This window comes from Prunus avium, chromosome 4, assembly GCF_965620075.1.
Source record: "Prunus avium chromosome 4, drPruAviu1.hap1.1, whole genome shotgun sequence".
In the NCBI taxonomy this organism is placed as follows: Eukaryota; Viridiplantae; Streptophyta; class Magnoliopsida; order Rosales; family Rosaceae; genus Prunus; species Prunus avium.
Genome location: NC_142287.1, coordinates 14,510,243 through 14,535,308, shown reverse-complemented (window position 1 = coordinate 14,535,308; position 25,066 = coordinate 14,510,243). Strand labels below are relative to the sequence as shown.

Sequence of the window (25,066 nt, the reverse complement as noted above, 5' to 3'; positions counted from 1 at the left end):
TTATGTAACTCATCTTAAGTGTAAATCCAGCATGGATGTTAACAATTTTAAAAAATTATTTTAGAATATTAAAAAAACATGAAAAACTTCATCACTTCCTTCCCAGGCTGCACCAAACAAGCCACCACCCAAACACCACCAGCCACCTAGCAACCACCATCTACCACAAGCCGAATAGCACCCACCCACCCAGCTAGCTCTCAAGACACCTAATCCCCATCAAATCAAATTATCCATAACCCATTCTAAATAATTACCGACCCAATTTGACAAAACTCATTAACTAGTGTATTGCAATTTGCAAGTATGAGAATCGATTGAAATAGCCTTCCTCACCATTTAAGACAAAAACCAAAAGCCTGTTAAGAAAATCCTTGTTTAGAGAAACCTAGGGAGGAGATGCGTGCTTTGGGTGAGAGAGAGAGAGAGAGAGAGAATTCTTATGCCTGCCACCATTGGCGGACCCATAATTTTTTTAGTGGAGGTGCAATATTGACTAAGTATGAAAAATAGTTTTTCGGAATAATCATTTTCTCAAGATAATTTTTGGCGGTTTTTATTCCTTACACATCAAATAAGAAAACTTGATTTTATGGAATTTTAGTATGAAGTATATATTGACTTAATGAGCCATCATTTTTAGCATAAATCGTATTTTGCACTAAAACCGATTTTTCATATTTTTATTTGGTGGGAATTTGATTTTCTAGTATTTTTATTTGAATCCAAATGGGGGGTACTTCCTTATTTACATTGTAAACTTAAGTAAATGTCTTTGTCCTTTTACTTTCATTTATTTTTATATTGGACAAAGACATTTACTTAAATGTTGAAAATGGAAATAAGGTAATATGTACACCAGTTGAGCATAGGGGCAATATAATGTAGCCATACCCATTACTTTTAGTTATTTTTTTTTTTTTATGATCAATTATAATTTTGTTTTGCATATAGATATATATTTTTTTGTCTGATCATATACATATATATAAGCTAATATAATTTTTTTTTTGTGCCCTTCTCAATCGTGGGCCCCGGGCGGTGGCCCTGGTTGCCCTGGCCAAGGGCCGGCCCTATGTGTGTGGACTTATAAAGTATATACCTATTGAAGAAATGCAGGTTAGTATTTGCATCTAGAGAATTTTTTACAATAAAATTCGAATTAATTTTTGTAACTTTTAGGAGCACCAACTCATCCATCAGTTTATTCCACTCTACTCAGTCTGAAAAGCAGCTTTAAATGCATACACTAGAACTCTATTCAATGTTGGCTATATCTGCTAAAAGCATTGTTGGCTATATCTACTAAAAGTATTCTATCTATTACAGATTATGGTTCTACATGTCCCAGCAAATGGCAGGCATTCAATTGGCAAGCTTGGTTACCAGTTTGAATGCTGTGTAGTTGATACTCTGAGTACCAGTTTGAACTGGTAGTCATATCTCTTATCTCTCTTCTATTTAATTCGACTTCAATTGAAAGTTTTATGAAATTATTTTATCTATTTAATCATTAAGTCTTATTTTTGATATCTTGTTACAGCGGAGTAAAACAAATTATTGTACAGATACACAAAATCAAATTGATGAAGTATGGCATGAGTGGGCAGATTGTGTGATGACCAATTATGTGTAGCTCAGACCTCAAAGTGGACAAGGTTTTTTGGCTTAGAATAGTGGACAAGGTTATCAACCACTGTTTTGGTTTCTTTTGAACATGATTACGTGGCAATCACTTTGATTGTCATTTTGTGAATGGTAGAATTTTCACATAGAATGTACAAAGTTTTAGATTCTGTGGTTGGTAGCTTTGGGATGTATGTACTAAATTCAAAGCTTTAGATTGCATGTAGACCTCAAATTGTTGTAATTGAACAGGTTCGGATACTTTTCATATTGAAATATGAATACATCATTGTTCTACCTATGTTCGTTAATTTTGGAATGCAACAATATTAATTAATTTTTAAATCATATTCAGTACTGAAGGAATATCATTAACTACAACGGTTACCCATTCAAACTGTTGTAGAAATCCTCTTATTACAACGGTTAGAACCAACATCCATTGTATAATAAGAACATTTACAACGGTTATTCTGAAAACCGTTGTGTAAAGTTATCAATAACCGTTGTGGAAAGAACCATATTACAATGGTTATTGAACAAAACCGTTGTTGAAAGTGACTTACTACAACGGTTTTTCTCAATAACCGTTGTTGAAAGGGTCATATTACAACGGTCGCTTTTGTATACATGTTTTATTTGTGAGAATTTACAACGGGTTTTCTTAAAAACCGTTGTTGAAAGTGACATATTACAACGGTTTTTGACCGTTGTCATAAATAGGTAGAAAAGACGACACTCTTAACCTCAACGGTTTTAGAAGACTTTCAACAACGGCTAAAAACTATTGTCTATTAACTTTATTGTAGTAGTGTATGGTGAATGAGAATAGGGGATCTCTAAAGATTCTTATTTATCATTAATAAATATTAATATGATTGTTATTAAATTATATGGTTTGGGTGATATCGGGTTATTTACGAAGGTCTATTGTTTTAATTACGGAATATAGTATTTTATGGGTATTATATGTAAACCAGTGGTGATTCTATTGAATTACTTTGGGGTCTTGATAGGATTACGAAGTTATGTTATGAGTTTATCGAACTTTAACTTGGTATTGAGGTTTGTGAATATTATTGGACTTTTATGAACTTTATAATTGGGAAGGGATTTTGGCTACCCATGTACGAACTGATTTTGGGAAGATGAGGAAAGGTATTTATGGAATAAGGGTAATTTGATGATAACTTTTGGAATATGGTTTCAAACCCACCACACCCCACCCCCAGTTGCTTTGAAACAGTTTTTATTTATGATAATGGCCCACGAGTTTCGGGGACGCCTGAACCGTGTAGTGCGAGGATATGCATTCTCGGGCTAACTACATGTCCCCTGAGTTCTGCGAGGAATGTGGCTTGAGTTGACCTTGTGTCGCCGAGGCCTGCGAGGAATGCGGCTCGGGTTGACTTTGTGTTACCAAGGCCTACGAGGATGTGTCACATTATGAGACACAAGGAATTGACGGTTTAATGTGGGAAACAAATGGAATATAATCTATTTAAATTGTAGATGTTGACATTCAAATTTCACGTGGTTAACGCTAGTTCAATAAATTTCTCATTTTCTTATTTATATGTAATAAGTTAATCATATATATATATATATCTTAAGCAAGTAATTTATAAACTGCTTAATGAATTAGAGGAAATTCAGTGAGTAGCCATGTAAGAGCAAGTATGAACTGTTTTGAGACTTGGGAAAGTTGGAAAGTATTACTGTAGAGATTATGAATGTTGTTGAGCATATCACTAACATGAGAACTAAGATTGATTTGTTATCACAACATAAGATAACAATTGACTATATACAAGTGCAAGATAAAAAGAGGAAGAACTACAGGTGGCTTGATCCCTCAGTAAGGGTACGTAGGTAGCTCGGAGTCCAACCCGGGTGCAGCCGCGAACTAAAGTTATTTCTGGAACTTTAATTTAGTCGTTTGGATTTAGTATCACTTCTTTGGTTTTTGAATGAGTTTGGTGTTGACCTTGTCGGTGGTTTTAAAGCTTGATTGAAAACGAGGTTTGATTAAATGAATACTCTTTTTTTTTTCGTTGGACTGAGTGAGCGTTGTTAAACTGTGATTGTGGTCAAGACAGGTTTGAAACCGTTTTGGATTGTTGTATGAATTGGGCCGAGTGCTTAAACTACTTATGATTGTGTTGGGTTGTTAAACATCGCTTGATGAGAATTGAGAAGTTATTTTATGTTAACTATGGTGGGCATGCATAATTTAGTGTGAGTTCATTAAATTGCTGTGATAATCTCAGTATTTAACTTAATAGCTTCACTGGTGGTTCCGTTTGAAATTATTGAAGGCCAAAAGCCTAGTTTGTAAACTGCTTTAAGGTTAACTTGTGCATGCTGAATGTTTGGGATTTTAGAATTTTGTTATTTACAGGTGGAAAATTTTGGGAAACGAGTGAATTACAAGAGAGACTTTGCCGAATTTTCGACAGGAGTCAAACTTGTGAAAACGAATTTTGGGAAACTTAGTTGGGTTTTTTGGTCAAAAGTGTCAGGCACCTGCCAAGCGTCGGATACGCACCAGGGTTCGGCTCAGATTCCAAAGTGGAATTTAGGTCAGGTCCTGTCATAACGTGTTATATAACTAAGGGAAAATTATAGAGAGAATTGGGAAGTAGAGAAAGACAATAGAATTTGTGTCAATCAACTTGTATATCTCATACTGGTAAAAAATCTTATTTATAGGCTTACAGTGATAAGAAGACATTGACAACTCATAAATTACAAGCCCATAACTATGGTATTTAGTATATAGGTTACACAGAATTAGAAAGGGTGAATGGTAAGAGGTATGGTGGTCATCCACTAACTCATGCATTTATAACACAAAGAGCATTTATCCATACATAAGTGCTTTGTGCTCCATTCCCTGCTCACGCAATATCGTTTTGTATACTGAAGAAATACAGAAAACAGACTCAATTATTACAATTCACAACAATCACATTTAACTCTTCAGTCCTCCCTCCCGGCTATTTCACAAAATTAGTGACCACTTCATCCCCATTTCTTCGTCCACCAACAAAACACACACACACACGCTTACATTAAAAGGTGCATTATCTGATCTTGGGCTGAACTTCAACTTATGAGGTTTGCACTCGGAAGAATATTCTCCGTCATTCTCGTCGGCCTTTTTCTGCTACATCTTCAATGGACGCCGCAAAATTATTAAGTCTCTTAAGGACATGTATCATTTCCAAGTCGCTGAAGCAAGGCAAGCTCATCCACCAAAAGATGCTCACTCTGGGCTTACAGAACGACCCTGCCCTCTGCAAAAACCTCATAAACTTTTACTTCTCTTGCCATTTTTGTGACAGTGCAAAGCTTGTTTTCCAATCCATCGAAAACCCATCCAGTATTTCCTTGTGGAATGGCGTCATGACAGGTTTCACGAAGAATCACATGTTTGTTGAAGCTCTTGAGCTCTTTGAAAGTTTGCTGCGTTACCCTTATATTGGTCCTGATAGTTACACTTATCCAAGTGTTCTTAAGGCCTGTGGTGCATTGGGTCAAGTTGGTTTTGGGAAAATGATCCATAACCATTTGATAAAGACTGGTTTCATATCAGATATTGTGGTTGCGAGCTCTCTTGTGTGCATGTATGCTAAATGCAACGTGTTTGACTGTGCTATACGGCTGTTTGATGAAATGCCTGAGAGAGATGTGGCATGTTGGAATACTGTAATTTCTTGTTATTATCAAGATGGGCAAGCTCAAAAGGCAATGGAATTATTTGAAAAGATGAGGAACTCTGGCTTTACGCCTAATTCAGTAACGCTGACAACTGTTATTTCATCATGTGCAAGACTTTTCGATTTGGAGAGAGGTATGAAGATTCACAAGGAGTTGATAAAAGATCGGTTGGTTTTGGATTCTTTTGTCACTTCTGCTCTTGTGGACATGTATGGAAAATGCGGATGTTTAGATATGGCTAAAGAGGTTTTTGAGCAAATCCCAATAAAGAATGTGGTTGCTTGGAATTCTATGATCGCAGCATACAGTGTAACTGGCGACATTATATCTTGTATCCAACTTTTTAGAAGGATGAATCATGAAGGAACGAGTCCCACTTTAACTACTTTTAGCAGCATATTGTTGGCCTGTTCAAGGTCAGCCCAACTGCTTCACGGAAAATTCATACATGCATTCATGATAAGAAACATTATAGAGGCTGATATCTACATTTACAGCTCACTTATTGATCTCTATTTCGTGTCTGGAAGTGTGTCATCAGCTAAAAATGTTTTTGAAAAGATGCCCAAGACAAATACAGTTTCCTGGAATGTTATGATTTCTGGATATGTGAAAGTGGGTGATTATTTTGGGGCTCTGGCCATATATGATGACATGAAAGAAGCTGGTGTAAGGCCAAATGCCATCACAGTAACTAGTATCTTATCGGCTTGTTCACAACTAGCAGCACTAGAAAAGGGTAAGGAGATTCACAGAACTGTAATTGATAGTGAGTTTGAAACCAATGAAATAATGATGGGGGCTCTCCTTGACATGTATGCTAAATGTGGTGCGGTGGATGAAGCACTTAATGTTTTTAATAGATTACCAGATAGAGATCTCGTTTCATGGACCTCCATGATCACTGCTTATGGATCTCATGGTCAAGCTTTAGAAGCTTTAAAGCTTTTTGGTGAAATGCAGCAATCCAATGCAAAACCTGATGGAGTTACTCTTCTTGCAGTTCTATCTGCTTGTAGCCATGTGGGGCTAGTTGATGAAGGTTGTCACTATTTCAATCAAATGATCACCAACTATGGAATTAAACCTAGAATAGAACATTACTCTTGCTTGATAGATCTTCTTGGACGTGCTGGAAGATTGAATGATGCTTACGAAATTCTCCAGAGAACTTCAGAAATTAGGGAGGATGTTGACTTGTTAAGCACGCTATTTTCCGCATGTCGTTTGCACAGAGATCTAGATTTGGGTGTGAAAATTGCAAGATTGCTAATTGAGAAGAATCCTGATGATCATTCAACTTATATCATGTTATCAAATACTTATGCTTCTGTCAAAAAATGGGATGAGGTAAAGAAGGTGAGATTGAAGATGAAAGAATTGGGATTAAGGAAAAATCCGGGGTGTAGCTGGGTTGAGATTAACAAGAAGATCCACCCCTTCTTTGTCGGAGACAAGTCCCACCCACAATCAGAAATGGTATGTGAATGTCTCACATTTCTTGCCAGTCACATGGAGAGAGATGAGCTGCTTTCAAACTGAGCAGCAGGCATAGGTTATACTATATAGAAGCAGTTACTTGTGTACTTCACTGGAGAATAAACGGATATGGTAAGAATCCCTCGTATAGGATCCATAGAACTTTGTGTTCCTTCAGAGGGCAAGGAGATATGATATGAACTTTGGTTCTTTGATTTATAGCAGATTTGGTTGTGGGCTAATTCAAAGGTGGAGGTGACATCTTTGCTAATGGCAGCTGTGCTGAAACAAGGATGTTATCCTTGGGGCTTAAGATGAATGGCCGACCACTGTTTTCAAGTATAATCGGCAACTTGATGCAGATATGACAGGAAAATATAACACATCTTCTCTCGCTCTTATAGAAGTTGGAATCATCCAAATACTGGACTGAAGGGAGAAAAGAAATTCACTCCTTTCTGGAATGCCGTACAAGTTTTTGTTATGTTAAATTCTTTGTAGGGCTGCACATATCAAAGGATTCCATGTAAATTTTTAACAATGCGTTACGTTATTTGAAGAATAAAGTGTTTTGATTATGCAACCGTTTCAAACAAAGAATTCTTGAATGATTAGTCCAGAATCCGTTGTCGTCCAGCGGTTAGGATTACTGGCTTTCACCCGGGAGACTGGAGTTCGATCTCAACAACGAAGCTGTTTATTTCTTTCTTCAATTAATACGGTTTGTTTTTATTGTTCATTCTTATTTTAAGTTTTCTCAAGAACTTATTCATTTCTTAGGGTTATTAAGCTACATTGGAGTCCTCTTTCCTAGAGTTAAACTCAGCATTGTTTCTAAAAATGCTCTAGTCTCTGCGAACTGTATTTTTATTTTTTATATATAAGTGACATTGGGGAAGGGAGGAATCGAACTTAAGACCACGAGTATAAGGATAAATACTCTTAACCACTTAAGCCCTTCTCTTTGAATTGTATTCTAGATGATGACGAAATGGACATGTATGATTAGGACCTGCAATTTAACAACCTAAAAAAAAAGGTTCCTATCTTGGAAGAAACAAAGAATATATATATAATGTTTGCAGCAATGAACAGAAATCCGTTGTCGTCCAGCGGTTAGGATATCTGGCTTTCACCCAGGAGACCCGGGTTCGATTCCCGGCAACGGAATTTTTTAACTTTTTTTCTTTCTGTTTTGGTTCGATTTCATTTTCAATTTCCAAATTTTCTCATAAATTAAAAAAAAAATTTCGGTCCAAAAATAAATAAAATAGGGTTTTCAGTTAAAGTGTTTAAGATTTATCCAAATACAGCAGATACGACGCCAAGTCCAAGTTAAGGAAGTTCTGCTGCGTGCTGCGTGTGTGCTGGCCAAGCAACTTGAGCCCCACTCCCCGTCCTCCCTCCTCTCCTCTCCTCCAAATCAACCATAAATAAAACCCTAAACCCACTTTCTCTCTCCATATCGTCATCAATCTTCAGTCAAAAGAAGCTTAAACGCATTCTCAAAAGGCTTGAGACACAGACAGATATGGCTAAGGAAAATAGCTGCTTGACACGCGTGGCAACCGGAGCTGCAATCGGTGGAGCCATCGGTGGTGCCGTCGGTAATTCTCTAAAATCCCTTTTCAAATTTTATTCGAAACCCTTGCATTTGTTCTAGCGTTAGGGTTTAGGAACATGTAAATGTTTCCTAATTTGTGTGTTTTTTTCTTTCTGTTTTGGTCTGTTGCATATCTTGGTTTGTGGAATCGTGCTTTTTCTCTTTTACAAGTTTCTTTTTTGTTCATCTGGGCACTTGGGATTTTATTTGTAAGAATGTTTTTGGAACATGTAAATGCTTTTTCTTATGTTTGTTTTGATGTGCCTGAGGAAATTAAAGCGATTTAGAGGCATTCTAGTTTTTATTGTAAATTGGGGTTTTTTCTGACACTTGTTTTTGGGGGGTTTTCAGTCACTAGGTAAAGTTGTACTCTTAAAATATGCGCACATTCTTGTTGTATAGATATAGCTCAGTCTATTTTGTTAAGTTCCCGTGTCGTCGTGACGCATATGTATATGGTAGGTGGGCTCTTGTTAAAGCACTTTGTTGTTGTAATGTTTTATGTTGAGCTTGATACTTAATTAGAAGATGATATTTTCTGACCACGATTATTTTTGCCTCTAGTAAAATTCCTAGAGCTTTTCTGGCCACGATTCCATGAAAACTAGGATGGAAATCACTTAAGATAAATTAGCCAGCTAGCTCGAGAAAAAAGGGGTTAACCTATGTTTGTTTTTTCTTGTATCACTAGTTCATGATTTGAAAGTCTAACCCTTGTCGTTTGCATAATGTTACATAGTCATATTTTTATGTGTATGTACAGGTTCGGTGTATGGGACATATGAGGCTATAAGGTTTAAGGTACATTCTCGGATCTCATGCTGAAGTTCCACTCAAGAGCTTGTAGTCATTATCATCTTTTGTCTTTTTTTATTTATATATAAGAAGACCTAGATGAAGGATTTATGTTCTTTTTCTTAAGGTCTCAAAATTATTTTTGTTTTTTTAGTTTGGTTCAAACAAATTGGATTCCTTGGTTGATCAATGTAAATTTTTTAAGCTAGAGTCCATTTGGCATAGCAGCCACAAGTACACCTTTGCAAAGAGTCTCTTTTGGAGAATAAATTTTTTTATGCTTCTCCAATATTCTGCATCTTTTTCTTTGGCGAAAGCATAAAAATCTTTAAGAGAACAGTCAAATAATAGAAAAATTTATCTAAAGTGCTTTCTGATTCTGAAATGGTTTTAATGGTGCTCCAGAAGGTCTGCCGAAGTGACCTTAGAACGATTGTTCTCTCCAATATAATGGAGTTTAGTTAGAAAAAGTTTATTAATCCTTGGAGTATTTGTTAAATGTCTTCACAAGGTTTGGAAATTTCATGGTTTTGATTCTTCAAAAAATAATCTGTCAATAGTATCAGAAAACTTTTTCTTAAAAACAAAAAGAATGTATAAGAAAACTTTAACCCTAAGGGGTAGCTCAATTGGTAAAGTGTTGTACCTCGGGAAACAAAGGTCCTCTGTTTGACTCTCTTCAACCCCTTGGGGCCAACTTCCCTACTGATGCAGCAGGAATAGCTTGGTTAGAAAAGAAATATCCTAGGCCTCGTTGGCAAACTTTGCCAATCAGTTTGAAAGGGTATATATCTTTTCTAACTAAGCTGTTACTGGTTGTAGTTCTCATAGCTCTATAATGATTGAGCTTATTGTACTATATATGCTTGGCCAAATGAGAAATTAGACATAAATATCTTCTGGCTGATGCAGATGCCAGGGCTTCTGAAGATCAGGCACGTTGGACAAACAACGCTTTCAAGTGCAGCTCTGTTTGGTCTTTTCTTAGGTGCTGGGAGCTTGATACATTGTGGGAGGAATTAAGCTCTTTCCTGTATTAATATGAACTGATTTTGTTCTGTTTACAAAGTTCCGCTTTTGAGCATGAAGTTAGATTCTACGGAGATGGTGTGTTGTGGTGATTAGTCGTTTCTTCGAAGTCAATATTTATGTTTTGTTGTTTTTGCCTTTAATGTTATTTTGGAATTTTGACTGTAGCTTATCTTTTCTTCCAGTTGCTGCACACCATGATATGATCGTATACTTCACATATTCTGTCTCTCAGCAATTATTATTATTATATTATATTTTTAAGGTGATGCCAGTAATTCAATTGATGATTTCTTCTCCTGTTCTCACCTTGGGATGCATATAATTGTATTTTCTTGTCCATCACTTTGTAGGTTAGCTAGCTCATTGTACAAGATTCTTGACATCTCATTAGTCCTTTCTTTGTGAAAAAAGAAAGAAAAAGGATTCAGTCACTTTTGGGTTAGCTGATTGTAGAAGTCTTGTGTATCTCGTTAATACTTCCTTCTAGATTTACAAGCCGTGAATATTTAGAGCAACTTGTACTCTACCAGTGAGACCCAAAAAGTTGTGCTACATTGTAGCAGCTTCAGTGTCCCTTTTATAGCTTGAAATTTGGTTCCAGGGGCATCTTGTATTAGAAATTGTCACTTCTTTGCAACAACTATCATTAAGTTTGTATTGCAATATCAATGAGCAAGTTTGATCATCGATGTTTGCTGTATGTTATATTGGTATGCATCTTGCCAAGTTTGAACATGTGATTTAATTACAAATCATTCTTCAGATACATGCCTCATTTTGAATCAATATGAACATGATAAGAAGTCAATAGAAAACTATAGGCCAAAAGTCACTTTTGGTCCCTATAGTTTGGCACTTCAACCACATTTGGTCCCTTGTTCCGTTAATTTTCTCATTGTAGTTTTGTATTTGTAACAATTCAAGAACAAGTTAGTATTCTTGTCAATTTCTTTGATGGTGTAAGGGGCAATTACGTCAACTCAAATGGCCAATTTCATATTAGGGCTCAAAATTCAACCACTAATCCCAATTTTTGACGAACCCTTTACTCAAATGGCCAATTTCAAGCCTTAATATGAAATGGGGAGAGTTTAATACGAGCTTTTACGCTCAAGGGTTTTGGGTTGACCAAATTGTTCCTTGCACCATCAAAGAAATTGACATGAATACTAACTTTTTGTCCTTGACTTGCTATAAATATGAAACTACAGGGTCAAAATTGACGGAATTTAAACTACAGGGTTAAAAGTGGTTAAAGTGCCAAACTACAAGGACCAAAAGTGACTTTTAGGGCATTGGATTAAAATGTCACTACTGTATTGATTTTTCATTTCATCCAAAAGCCTTCCTGGACTTCATCCGACCGTAACTTATATAGTAGTTTCGACCTTGTGTCTATTGATGCACATTATATGCAACACAAGCCCACAATGCAATTAAAGTTGGGGCTCGGATCAGGTGAGAACGGTAAAATGAGAACATTATATGAGAATCAATCTCAGCCATGCAAAGCCATCTGGACGGCTGAGGAGAAAAAGCAAGCTTACAATACAAACGAGTACAAAGCACTTTCCCCTTAGCCCACGTGTCCTGCTGTGCTTTTTCCAATCCTGCCTAATCCCCCATCCTCTGAATTCATTTTTTTAAGACTCCCTCTTAGTCATCTCAAAAAGATTATCCTCTCTCAATACAATCTTCTATTTTCTTTGGTCAGAATCAATATGGTTCTCTCAAATTCCCTCTCTCTCTCTCTCTCTCTCTCTCTTTGATATTAAGGTTTGCATTTTCTATTGCATTTACTTAATGTTTAATTTTTTTTTAAAGGATTTTAAGGCTTTGATTTTCTGGATTTAGGATTTTAAGGCTTTGATTTTCTGGGTAAGACTACTCTTTCTCGGTACTAGTTGTGTTTGCAAAAATATAAATTGGCTTCAGTTGCTTTGTGTGTTGTGTTTTCTAGTTTCTAATTTGTTAGTGTGTAGGCATTATGATTTTGGTTGGGGTTGAATTTTTTAAAATTTTTGTTTCTCTACTATGCATTATTTGAACTTTCATGCATTTTTCAACTAGTTCAACATGTTAAGCATAGTAACTCTATATTAAGGTTTGCTGTTGTTTAAATTTATTGAAGTGTAGATTCACAGTTGTTGCTTCTTCCTAGTTAATCTGCATCATAGATCCCTCAAGATTTGTAGTTGCTGCTTTGCTTTGCTTATTGTTGATGCGAAAAAGTGGTCCGATACTTTTTGGGCTCAACTTAGTGATGTTGGGCCTCGGTAGAGCATGTGACTTGCAAGATGAGTAATGCTCGGTAAGACCTAGGGCACCGGTGTGGTACCGGCCGAAGGCTCTCCGATGCTTAAGTAAGTACGGATTTAGTAAATGAAACTGATAGATCAGTAGGTAGTATGCCGTAATTTCTGATTACCTCCATTTTGAGATTATTGTCCTCCTTTATTAGGCCTTGGGAGGTGTGCATATTGTTTTGATTTTCGATGTGGGACTGTAGACATTGGCTGTGAACGTGCCACGTGTCCAAGAGAAGGGATTTGCCCTAATCATAGGATCGGTAGGCCAGGTGCCGAAGGCTACCATGACTGTCCTACCCTGTCCACGTGCCCTGCTCTTAGTGGATGCTGATTCTGGTATAAATAGGGGTGACTCCGGATGAGAAGCTCACTTTGTGTTTGTGAGAGAATTGAGAGCTCTGTCTAGGCGAGAGCGATTGGCAAACAAGGCGATTTCCGGCGAAACAAATCGGCAAGCAAAGCGATTTCCGGAGAGACCAATCGGTAACCGAGGTGATTTCTCTTCGTCTACAATTTTAGACAAGGTACTTTCAGTATCTAATCATATATATATATATATATATATATATATATATATTGTTTACCTTTAGATGTCCCTCCTTGGCATGAACTAGACTGAACTTTTACAAGTGGGGTTTTGTTCGGTAGTCTAGTTGCCATAGGCAGTGACGTTGTAGGTATCAGTAGACAAGCCTTCTGCATGACCCTTAGTTTCGTTTCTTTTTTGTTTGTAGATGTCCGATCGCGAGTCTTCGTTCGAGAGAGAACCCAACACGTTTGATGGGGAGTCATTAGACGATCGGGGGGATTCTAGTAGTGAGACTTTAAGTTTTGATGCCGAGAGTGGTGAAGATACCGATATTGAAATAATCGGTGAGGGGGTTAGCTCCCTTCCAACGCAAGGCAAGGGTAAAGGGTTCATGACGGGCCAGCCAATACCGTTGGCTGTGGTGCATTGTGGCGTTGGATGTGCCGATCCGAACCAGTACTACGAGTTCCTGATGAGGGATACTCAGGTGTCGGATCATCACGCTAGTTACCCATCGGAGACCTCCACGTCAGGGCGTGGGGATGTTGCTACTGAACCTTTGTCTTAACCGAAGTTGACCATAGTTGATTGAGGAAATCTTAGGATTCCTCTAGGGGTGCCGAAGGAGTACCTGTTTGGCGTAGATTACCTTGAGCCAAACAAGATTACCGAACGGGAGCTGGCCAAACTCCGTTCTGAATATAGGGTCCCAGATTCAGTAATGATGAGAATCCCTGGCCCTACTGAATTGTTGATCAGTCCAGAGAATGGTGAGGTCGTCTTCTTTACAGACATCCTCCAACATGGGATTTAGCTACCATTGCAGCCTCCAGTTCAGAGGATTCTGGCCCACCTTGGGTATGCTCTAGGCCAATACAATCCCAACTTCTAGGTGGCCTTGATGAGGGTGATTGCTGCCTTTGGCATTACCGAGGAGGGGAAGCCAACCTACGAATAGTTCTCCTATCTGTACAGTGTCACCAAATCCAAGTGCGCTGGGCATGGAGGCTGGGTATAGGCCAACTGCCTTCGGGCTTCCGAACGCGGCCATTTTATCATGAGCGTACCCACTTCTCAGAAGTCGTGGAGGAATCGGCGGGTGCTCTTGTCAGGCGATTGGGAATCGCCATCGGACAGGCCTGTCCATTTCCACATTCCAACCATGTTTCAGATTGCTGGTAGGTCATTGGCATGCCGTTTAGTAGGTTATCAGGCCGATTGATTTTAATCCCTTTGTCTTGTTTTTTGCATGTAAATTGAAGCAGCCAACTCCCACCCAATCTAAGATTCGGCAGATTGATAAGGTGAGGCTGAAGGTTCTTACCGTTGACAGGATATACCCAGAATTCCTCTTCACCAAGAACCTCATTAGGGCCCGCCTTGTCGATCCTACCGAGAGTAAGTGCACTTGCCCCCCCGCCCAATTTTTTTACGAGTCCACTTAGTAAATTCCTATTGTCTTCCCTCTACCGAATGGTGTATAAGTCATCGGCAGAATACAGTCAAAGGAATCGACCGTTTCTGGCTCCAAACAATAGAACCAATTCAAGGCTGCTTCCGTGAGTGAGGACAGGAACAGTAGGCACTGTCCTTCGTTTCTGAGCCCCTTGCACCCTATAGTAGATTGAAAAGAGTGGAGGTGCGTCAAGGGGTCCTTTCCCCCTGTGTAGAACGGTATGCGTAAGGGCTGCACGTCCCTGTCCTGCCGTGAGCGCTTTATGCGTTCAGTGAATGGTCCTGGCCGAAGCTTTCCCCAATCGGGTTCCAGAGAACGGGTTCTATCATCCTCCATCTTCTGTACCCTCTAAAGGAGGAGACGGACGACAGGGTCCCTGCTTGGGATCTCCTCGGTTACATAGTTTCCCGAACGTCGTGGGACTTGACTGGGTTAACTTCAGAGTACCTTGTTGGTGCTGTTGAACGGTAGGTAGTTGCTTGATTTGTAGAGGGAGCATACTTATGGTCCAATTCTGCCGTTGGCTCCAAACCCTGTACCCGTCGGATGAGGGACTTATTCCCCAGAATCCACAATCGGGAATCGTTGAGGTGCGCATCGATCCTGATGGGCGATCTCTGTCGTTCTACCTCCCGGTCTATCAGCCGATGCTGGCAATCAGAATAAACCTTCTTTGGTACGTAGGGCTTATCCCTGGGAGCCGAGACCACCAGGTGTTTGGAGGGCACAGGCATTGCCTTTGCCCCCTATTTGCCATTCTTCTGCCGATGGAGAGTATGTAGACTCTGAGAGGATTGATCTGTCTGAATGTTTTGTGTTTGCTGATGATTAAGCAGTTGTTGTGTTTCGTCTACTTTGGACGAGAGAAGAATGTTGTGTTCCTGTAATTTAACCATGTCCTGCCGAAGAGCCGTGATTTGAGCTAGAAGCTCGGCCTCGACGGTGGTTTGGATTATAGCGGAATTGCCTGCAGGTGTACACGGGGGTAGCGCTGGGCTAGCTCCGCCTTGCCTACCGAACAGTAATCCTTCTTGCGGTCTGAACACGGTATTGATGTGGTCCCCATATGGTAGGGATAAAGGGTCGATTGTTTATCGCTTCCCACAGACGGTGCCAAACTGTTGATGCGAAAAAGTGGTTTGACACTTTTTGGGCTCAACTTAGTGATGTTGGGCCTTCGATATGCTTTGGACCTCAGTAGAGCGTGTGACCTGCAAGATGAGTAACGCTCGGTAAGACCTAGGGCACCGATGTGGTACCGGACGAAGGCTCTCGGATGCTTAAGTAAGTACGGATTTAGTAAATGAAACTGACAGATCAATATGCATTATGTCGTAAGTTCTTATTACCTCCATTTTGGGACTGCTGTCCTCCTTTATAGGCCTTGGGAGGTGTGCATATTGTTTAGATTTTCGATGTGGGACTGTAGACATTGGCTGTGAATGTGCCACATGTCCGAGAGAAGAGATTTGCCCTAATCATAGGATCGGTAGGCCAGGTGCTGAAGGCTACCATGACTGTCCTATCCTATCCACGTGCCCTGCTGATTCCGGTATAAACACTTCTACTTCTTACTTGTCTTTTCTTAAAATTCCAAGAACCTTTATCTATTTTCTTTGACCCTGATTGTCATCCTGCTTTGCCTATCTAGTGGTGTGAGTGACAGGTCCCAACCCAAATTCCACTTTGGAATCCGTGTCGAACCCTGTGCGTGTTCAACACCTAGCCGGTGTCAAGCACAAATGTCCAAGATACCCTTCTTGCCCTAGTTCAAAAACTACTTTAGGGTTTGACTTCTGCCGAAAAATCGGCAGAGTCTCCCCTGAAAAACAGACGTTTACTAAATTATTTTTACCTATAAATATCACAGTTTAATATTCTCAAATTTCAGCATGCACAATGCTACACACACAATTTACCATATGGGCCTCTAGACTCAAATTTAACCTTACCAGAGCAATATCAACGTAATCTACGAATTTGTTTCTTACTTTACAAAAAGCCACAATTTCCAAAGCATATCTCAACCGTTTATTTTGCGGCTGCACTTAGGTTAACCTATGTTGGCTACGTACCCTTTCTGAGGGATCAAGCCGTAGGTAATTCTTTCACTTTTCACATTTTCACTTTTATAACTTCATCAATTGTTATTTCTCAATGAAATTTGCAAATCAATCCATTGAAACTCAAGCAAGGGTTGTTGATTTTAGCACAATCTTCCACTCATCCCATACGAGCATATACAAATATATATTTAATTACTTATTATAGATAAGTAGGAAACGAGAAAATTATTAAAATAGCACTAGCCACGTGAAACCTAAATGTCAATATCAACAATTTAAATAAAAACCTGCTTCCCTCTTTCTCATGTAACAACAAATTCATTACTCAAGAAAATAGTTATGAATTGTATAAACTCTTTAAAACTTAGAAAACCCTCAATCCTTGTCTCATACATTGGAAAATATGTATTAAAGCTTTTACCAATAAATAACAAGATAAATTCACTAATTTTAGTCTAAACATCTCAATTACTCTCCATCTAGGTGTACCCCCATTCATAATTCGTCAATTCCATGATTTTATATTTATTTCCCACATTATACTGTCAATTCCAGTGTGTCACATAAGCGACACATCCTCGCAAGCCTCGGAAACACAAAGTCAACCCGAGCCACATTCCTCGCAAGACTCAGGGGACACTTAGTCAACCTGAGCCGCATTCCTCGCAAGAATCAAGGGACACTTCAGTCATCCTGAGCCGCATTCCTCTCTCCTCACGGTCTGGATATCCCTAAGACTTGTGGGGCATTATCATAAATAACTAAACTATTCCAAAGGCAACTTGGGGGTGGGGGGGGGGGGGGGGGGGGGGGGGGGGGGTACTCCTTTGGTGGGTTTGAAAACCTTTTTCCAAAACTTGTCATAAAATTTCTATTTTTCCAACAAATCCCCTTTCACAATTCCATTTTCCGAATCCTTTCTCAACCACAATCTCCATAAAGACCCAAAAATATCTAGTCTCAATAATCAAAATAATCACAATTTATATAAATATGCACGACAATCCATAAAATGCTTCCATAAACTAATATATAATAAAAGATCATATTCTCATAATCCGATTTCCAAATATTTAAGGTACCGCAAACCCATGTATATATAATAATAAAAATAATAAGAAGACTAACAAAAGTAATCACTGCACATCCCATTGTTATATCTTCCATAACTTCAAAAATCGTAGTATGACCAGTGTTGTGAAATTATTGCAAGCACACAATCTGCACAAGTAATATAGAAATAAGTAGAGTGTCGTTCCCATGAAGACTGTAATTTCCTATTAACTACCGATTATGATTAATTCAAAAGTTTATTTGAATAGTTGATTAAGAAGATTGATTGATTTAAGTAAACTAAAACAATTATGAAAAATAGCAATTTAATTAATGATGAAAAATCAAGTTGATGAGAGACTAGAGCATCCGATTTCACCATAACCAATTCCACTTAATTCTTATAGCCAATTAACCCTAATTACTATCCATGTTGACAGTTGGTTTCTCCTAATTCATTCAATATCCCCTCTCGCGCTAAACCAAAAGTATTCTTAATTAACAACCCATTCTCTCTCAAGCAACAAATTTAGAAAATCAAGAATCCATTAAGTTCAATGAGAACCTGCAAGAAAACTGCATGAGTCATGTTAGTCACTCTCGGGCACTCATTCAAGACATGGTATTTGTTACAAGAAGCAAACACCAAACATCTCCTCTCGGTCTCCGCTTGGATCATCAAATAAATATTAGCTAGATATTCAAATCATTAAGAATAGTAACAAATACTTAACATGGGATAATAATCAGAAATTAATATAACTATAAAAATTAAGTATTCATGGTTAGGCTACATCATAGCCCTAGCAAGGAAAATTAGTTCATGACAAAAGAAAATATAAACAAGAGAATTATTGCCATAAAACCGATTTGGCCAATGGACTTGATCTTCGAAATCTCCACAAGAACACCTTCGAAAGCTCCTCAAGTAGTGCAACAACAAATTCTTGGCTCTCTCTGATATTTCTTTGAGTGTATGATAGTTGTATATGGGAAGATGATGGTATGAAGAGATCTTAGGGTGACATATATAGTGTAAAACAACTAAACCCTACTTTTAAAATTTATGGAAAAACTCTCCTAAAGTAAAACAAAATCCCAAACAACGAGCCCAAAACTTGGGCAACATCATAATATGGTGGGAGGAGTCATTTGGTGAGTTTTGAGTGAAATCCAATCGCTTCAACTATGCAATAGACCAACCACTCCAATTTGGAACGAATTGCCTTCCAAATTGAATTGTCCAATTTCTTACACCTATTGATATCGGATCGAGCCCAAAACTTGGGCAACAACATAATATGCTGGGAGGAGTCATTTGGTGAGTTTTCAGTGAAATCCAATCACTTGAATTATGCAATAGACCAACCACTCCAATTTGGAACGAACTACTCGTTCCAAATTGGAGTGGTTGGTGTATTTCATAGTTCTAGCGATTGGATTTCACTCAAAACTCACCAAATGACTCTTCCCACCATATTATGATGTTGCCCAACTTTTGGGCTCGATTCGAATTCAATAGGTGTAAGAAATTGGACAATTCCAGTTCAAATGCAGTTCGCAAGCAAAAACTTGTGGACCTTCGCAATCTCACGATGATGCGTGGTTTGATCAGGACACAAGCACTACTACGACATCCTCCTGCTGCCCATGAAGGGCAAGAGGAGTAAAGGGACAATGAGAGGCACCATTCCTTAACAATAAGTATCCAAAACAAGCACTCATTAACTAGTATAAGCCAATCTTGAAGCATTAATGACGAGGGGTATGAGACAACGGTTCGATGCCAGAGCAAAGAACCTACCGGTGCATACTACCAATTCACCACTCACAAGTCGTTGCTTTAGCAAATCCCAACACCACAATACGAACCACACATCTCAAAAATATTAACTGTTGTGGTAAATCAGTGAAGACGACGGATTTTTATTTATTTAAAAATGACGTAGTATTTAATTTAAAGTTGATAACGAGGAAAAACGTCGTATAACAAAAAGTTGTTTGTAATTGAAAGTTGAACAGAAAAAATTAAAACATCCTTAAATAAAAACCCAAACGACGTGGTATTTCAATTAAGACGACGGTTTAAAGAAAATACTGACGTAGTAAATTCTTTCAAACGTCAGTAATAAATTACCATCGTTTGGGTTTCTTTCCGAAAAGTAAAGATGCCCTTTCAATTGAAGCTAATCGTGCATCTGGTTTTGGTTTTTTTTACTATTTTTGTGGTTGTGATCGTCAAAGATTGGGGCTTTCGCTTGATTGCCGTAGGGGCAATTGCCATCATCATATGATGATGGATGCATCTGGGCAACTCGAGCGAAAACTGGCGTCGTTTCAATAAACCCTAAACCCTAAATTTTAGAATAATTATAAAAAAAAAATACACAAGTATGAGAAAAATGAACCGAAGATTTCTACGGACTCCTTACAACAATGCCTTCTATATTAGTAGGCTAAAATCTGGATTTCATAATTTTGAATTTATAGCCACCAATGGATCACATAAACCTTAGGGTTATGTTATGAAAAATATAAGGACTATTGTGCTTTGTCTCTAAATTTTTTTTTTACTTTTGTTAACACTTGTAATTTTGAAAACTAAAATTACATTTTTCAAGCCTTTATGGGCAAGATATTGTCTCAATGAGTGCATAGAATTTGTCGGTTTATTTTTCGGATTTTTTTTAAATATATTATGAATATTAGTAATTAAATACAATAAAAAAATATTTTTAAAATTACATTTTTTAAAGATTTAGGGGAGAGACAATCTTTCAATGAGTGCATGGTAGTTGTCAGTTTATTTTTTGGAATTTGTTTTGAATTTATTATGAATATTAGGAATTAAATAAAATATAAAAATCATATTAAAATGAAATGACAAATGTACATAACCGACGTTGGATCCCTTTACAACGACGTTAAACAACACATAACGTCGTCCTAGATCATATGAGACGTCGAAAAGCAAGCACTGACGTGGTTCATATGTTGCGACGTCAGCTTGTTCTGAATAACCGACGTGGGTTATATTTACAACGTCTTTGCTAAAGTCGTTGCCGCCGTTATTTATGTGTACAACGTCAAATTTTGTAAGCTAACCACCGTTGTATGTATTTAAGACGTTGAAATGTTTGTACTAACGAACGTAGTATTCTTCGGCCGACACCGCGGCCATTGAGGCCGAATTTCAGCCCATTTTTCCCACCGACGGAAGTGCACCACCTGAGCCCATCCTTATGCTGACATCGGTAGCTTCTGCCTTGGTGGTCGACGCTATTCCGTCCGAACTCCAACTAGAGGTAAGCCTCGACACTTTCATGCTTATTTCAAATATATGTGCCATTATTTTAACCCTCATACCCTTTTGTTAGGTTGGAGAGTCTTCATCCTTTACTCCTGCCGAGATTACCACTGTAGCTTGCGCACAGCATGTAGACAGGGTGCGCGCAACATTGAGGCAGGGTTCACACAGTAGGCGGGGTTTGTTGTTAATATTATGTTAACTCGCAATTGTACGGGGCAATTAGTAGTATAGCAAGACAAGTACGAGGTCGTACCCACGAAGACTGAGAAGTTAAAACTAGTTATATACTTAGATTACCAAATTCAAGAAAGTAGGAGGTTATGTCTAAAACAGAATTTAGAACAAGAGTGGTTGTGATTGTTGAACAAAAGAAGCAAAATGAAATTGCAAACAAAAACAAGTAAACAAATGTAACAAAGAGTGGTTTTAAGAGTTGGAAAACAGATTTTGAGACTAGGGCATTCGAATCACCATAACAATTCAATTCTGGGTTATAAAGATTCAAGTAACAAGTCTAATTCAGATTCAAAGATTGATTCTAGCTAAAGTATGATTAGGCCATGGTGTTTGGTCCTAACCTTGTGTTCCTAATTCCCTAATTTGATCATTTGTTGTCTAACCTAAAATTAAGCATTAGGAACCCATTAAGCATAGAAGAACATTTTAAACAACCAAGTATGTATCTAATCCCTGTTGTCGAATGTCCATACATACTCTTCCTATTCATAGTTCAATTCGAATTAAAGCATGGTGTATACTCTTAATTCAAACCAAGATAGTTAACAAACAAGTTCTAATGGTGATCAATCATTCAAACAAGCATGTTAACTTATAAGCATAATGAATAAGAACATGAATCATGAATCAAACTTGAAACTCCAAACTTATAAACCCAGAATATTCATGTTAGGTTACATCGAAGCCCTAGTTATGGATTTAGCTACTCATAATGGAAAAGAGACTTGAACAGAAATGAGAAAACATAATGAATGCAATAAGAGTAGAAAAACCCTTTTTCTGAAGTTCTTGTGGTGTCCAAGGCTTCTCCAAGTGCTTCTCCACTTCTAATGCTTCTCCAAGAGCTTCCCCACTTCTAGAAAGATGTATGAAGGATATGGAGGTGATTTGGGATGAGTTTGAGTGAGTGGTGATGGCTAAGGAAGATGAAATTCGTAGGGAAATGGAAGAGAAGTTTGCTGGAGTTGTTTTGGTGATTGTTGGAGTGTTTGGGATTGTGAGAGTGTTTGAGGATGGTTGGAGTGAATTGTGGGGTTGTGAATCCCAAGATTTGTTGTGTCTTGAATGTGGAATGGATGTGGTATTTATAGGGAGAGGGGAGTGATAAATCTGAATTCAATATGGCTAATGCATTCAACACTTGCATTATACAATCTAAATTGGTTGATGCACTTCACTAATGCATACAACACTTGCATTATAAAATCTGAATTGGTTGATGCACTTCACTAATAAATCCCACCAGCAGCCCTAGCTCATCTTCATGTCTCCATGACCAAGCTTCCAACAAGCTCAATAGCTCATGCCTAGCTCACCATGACCAAGCTTCCAACCAGAAACAATAGCTCATCCTGAGGTCAGCATGACCAGCAACTTCAAGGGCTTACGAATTGGGCTTCCCTTAAGCAAATTAAGACTTTAAGCACTCAAACTTGAAGTTCAGAATGTCTTCTTTCCAGCCATATATCATTTGGGCCAATCCAAGGTCGGAGGAGGAAGTTAAGGCCAAACAAAATTGCTAACTCATTTTGCGCGCTGATAAAATCCATCCTGAGCATGGCTCTGTGTTTGCTAGGTAACAGACTCCATATTTATCCAATGGGGCTGAAATTTGGATATGTTATAGTACACACCCATTGGAACAACTTTCATGAAGAATGCGGCCTCATCCGAGCTGTGTAGGTTGCTGAAACAAAGCTTGCAATATGACCCACGAAACTGGACTGGCAAGAGGCTGTAGGAAAAATGAGTTTGTCTTTAAGCTCTTCTTCCATTCATCCAAATTAGGCCTTAACATGCTTGAATTGCATGAATTATGCTCTCTTGCTCTATTGGCCTACAAAACACACAAAGGGAGGGACATAACTTAGAATTATAGGAACTAAGCAAAAGAAGTAAGTAAATTGGGCATGTATATGTATGAAATTATGAGCTTAACAGGGTTCACGCAGCATGCAAGCACGGTGTGTGCAGCATACAAGCTGTGTGGCTTGCCTTGCCTTAACATTGCCCCCCATTTAAGGCATTTTGAGAAAGTGGGAGGGCATGACCCCCTATTAGAGCCGTGGGAGGGCATGACTTGCCTTGCCTTGCCTTGTCATGTCGTGCCCAAGATGTGGCAAGGACCAAACCATTCAAGCCATGCATTACCTTGGCCTAGGCATTACACCCCATTCAAGGCATTCTGAGAAAGTGAGGCTATTAGAGGCTTGGGATGGTGTGGCTTGCCTTGCCTTGGCATGCCATACCCATGATGTGCCCTAGACCAAGCCATTCAAGGCATGCGTTGCCTTGGCCTTGGCATTGCGCCCCATTCAAGGCATTCCAAGAAAGTGAGGCTATTGGAGGCTTGGGATGGCATGGCTTGCCTTGCCTTGGCATGCCGTGCCCATGATGTGGCCTTGACCAAGCCATTCAATGCATGCATTGCCTTGGCCTTGGCATTGCGCCTCATTCAAGGCATTGTGAGAAAGTGAGGCTATTGGAGGCTTGGGATGGCATGGCTTGCCTTGCCTTGGCATGCCGTGCCTAGGATATGGCCTAGACCAAGCCGTCCAAGGTATGAGTTGCCTTGGCCTTGGCATGCCATGGTTTTGGCTTGCCTTGCCTTGGCATGCCGTGGCCTTAGAATTGCTCCCATTCAAGGCATTCCGAGAAAATGAGGCTATTGGAAACTTGGGATGGTGTGTGTGAGAACTTGTATTTAAAATATATATGAGTACATTAAAATAATTAAAACATTATTATTATACTAAAAATTTATATATGATAAAACTTTTTTTTTTTTTAAGTTTCTTCAATTTTTATGTTTATCTCAATTATCTTATAAAATAAATATTATAATAATATCTAGATGTTTCAATTTATGATGATAAGTATTTGTGTTGGTTTATTATTTAGCTAGTCTATTCTTACCTTCTTGGACAAGTAAACATGGACAACTCCTCCAAGCAAAGGATTGCCATGGTATTTTATATGTTTTAATCATAGCCACTATTATCAACTAAATGATAGGATAGAAGCTTAATTTCATTAAACTAAATCTTATTTTGTTAAAACTTAAATTTGTTTACCATCTCACATGCATGAAAAATTGATAAAGCCAAAAGAGTTAGTCATTAGTTTGAGATACGTCCACTTACTAGCTAAGGGCACTAGATTTGGTCTGTTGTCAACCTATGGCATAGCATGAGAACACCTTATGCTATTTTTCCTTGTAGATGGCAACAATTGCTTGGTCAATAATAGACTTGAGAGTTATCTAGGCTTTACTTGGATAGTAAGTATTTGAGTCATTATCTTTTATCTTGCCGCCAATTACAATGAATAGTTATTCAAAACTTGAAGCACAAATTTATAAGCTCTGCAACCCCAATCAATAGGAAACCATTTAGTTTCCTCCTCTTTTGTGGTATAAACAGGAAACCTTCTAAACAATTTTAAAGAAACATGCATGGAAAGGAAACAAAAAGAAAAGAAGGTAGAGAGAAATATTAGGGAGAAATAGAGTGGGAAACTGAGTTTGTGAATGCTGTGGAAAAGAGGAAATCTTCTTACAGTTCTAGCAAAAGCTTTGGTATCCAAGTATGCGGTTTCTTAGGGGGCTTTTTCAGAGATTGATTTAATTAAATTTCGTGAGTACTATATTATGCGTGATATTATAATTTGATGGATGTTCTATATATTATATAGATATTCTTCATGTTGGGTGTTTACGTGTTGTTAACTATTTGAACAATGTTGGTATAATTATATATACATTGGTGATATTTTAAATGGTTACATTGTTATGAGATATATAGGATATGTGAAAGGCATAATTATATCATGTCATGGAAATTGGCTGG

General features: G+C 38.2%; 2 protein-coding genes, 1 long non-coding RNA gene and 1 other non-coding gene across 4 annotated transcripts; all 4 read left to right on the top strand.

Moving 5' to 3' along the window:
- Positions 1 to 1,371: 1,371 nt before the first annotated feature.
- Positions 1,372 to 1,927, top strand: LOC148294865 (uncharacterized). Its single transcript, XR_015834999.1, has 2 exons — positions 1,372 to 1,433; positions 1,544 to 1,927. It is a non-coding gene; the product is annotated as an uncharacterized LOC148294865 (long non-coding RNA).
- Positions 1,928 to 4,500: 2,573 nt separating this feature from the next.
- On the top strand, positions 4,501 to 7,773 carry LOC110766366 (Tetratricopeptide repeat (TPR)-like superfamily protein). Its single transcript, XM_021969682.2, has one exon. The coding sequence runs from the start codon at positions 4,807 to 4,809 to the stop codon at positions 6,889 to 6,891; it is 2,085 nt and encodes a 694-aa protein (XP_021825374.2). The 5' UTR covers positions 4,501 to 4,806; the 3' UTR covers positions 6,892 to 7,773.
- A 153-nt stretch (positions 7,774 to 7,926) lies between these two features.
- Positions 7,927 to 7,998, top strand: TRNAE-UUC (transfer RNA glutamic acid (anticodon UUC)). Its single transcript has one exon. It is a non-coding gene; the product is annotated as a tRNA-Glu (tRNA).
- A 121-nt stretch (positions 7,999 to 8,119) lies between these two features.
- Positions 8,120 to 10,524, top strand: LOC110766365 (reactive oxygen species modulator-like protein). Its single transcript, XM_021969681.2, has 3 exons — positions 8,120 to 8,435; positions 9,195 to 9,232; positions 10,139 to 10,524. Exons 1-3 carry the CDS (start codon positions 8,360 to 8,362, stop codon positions 10,247 to 10,249), a joined length of 225 nt encoding a protein of 74 aa, XP_021825373.1. The 5' UTR covers positions 8,120 to 8,359; the 3' UTR covers positions 10,250 to 10,524.
- The last annotated feature ends 14,542 nt before the right edge of the window (positions 10,525 to 25,066 follow it).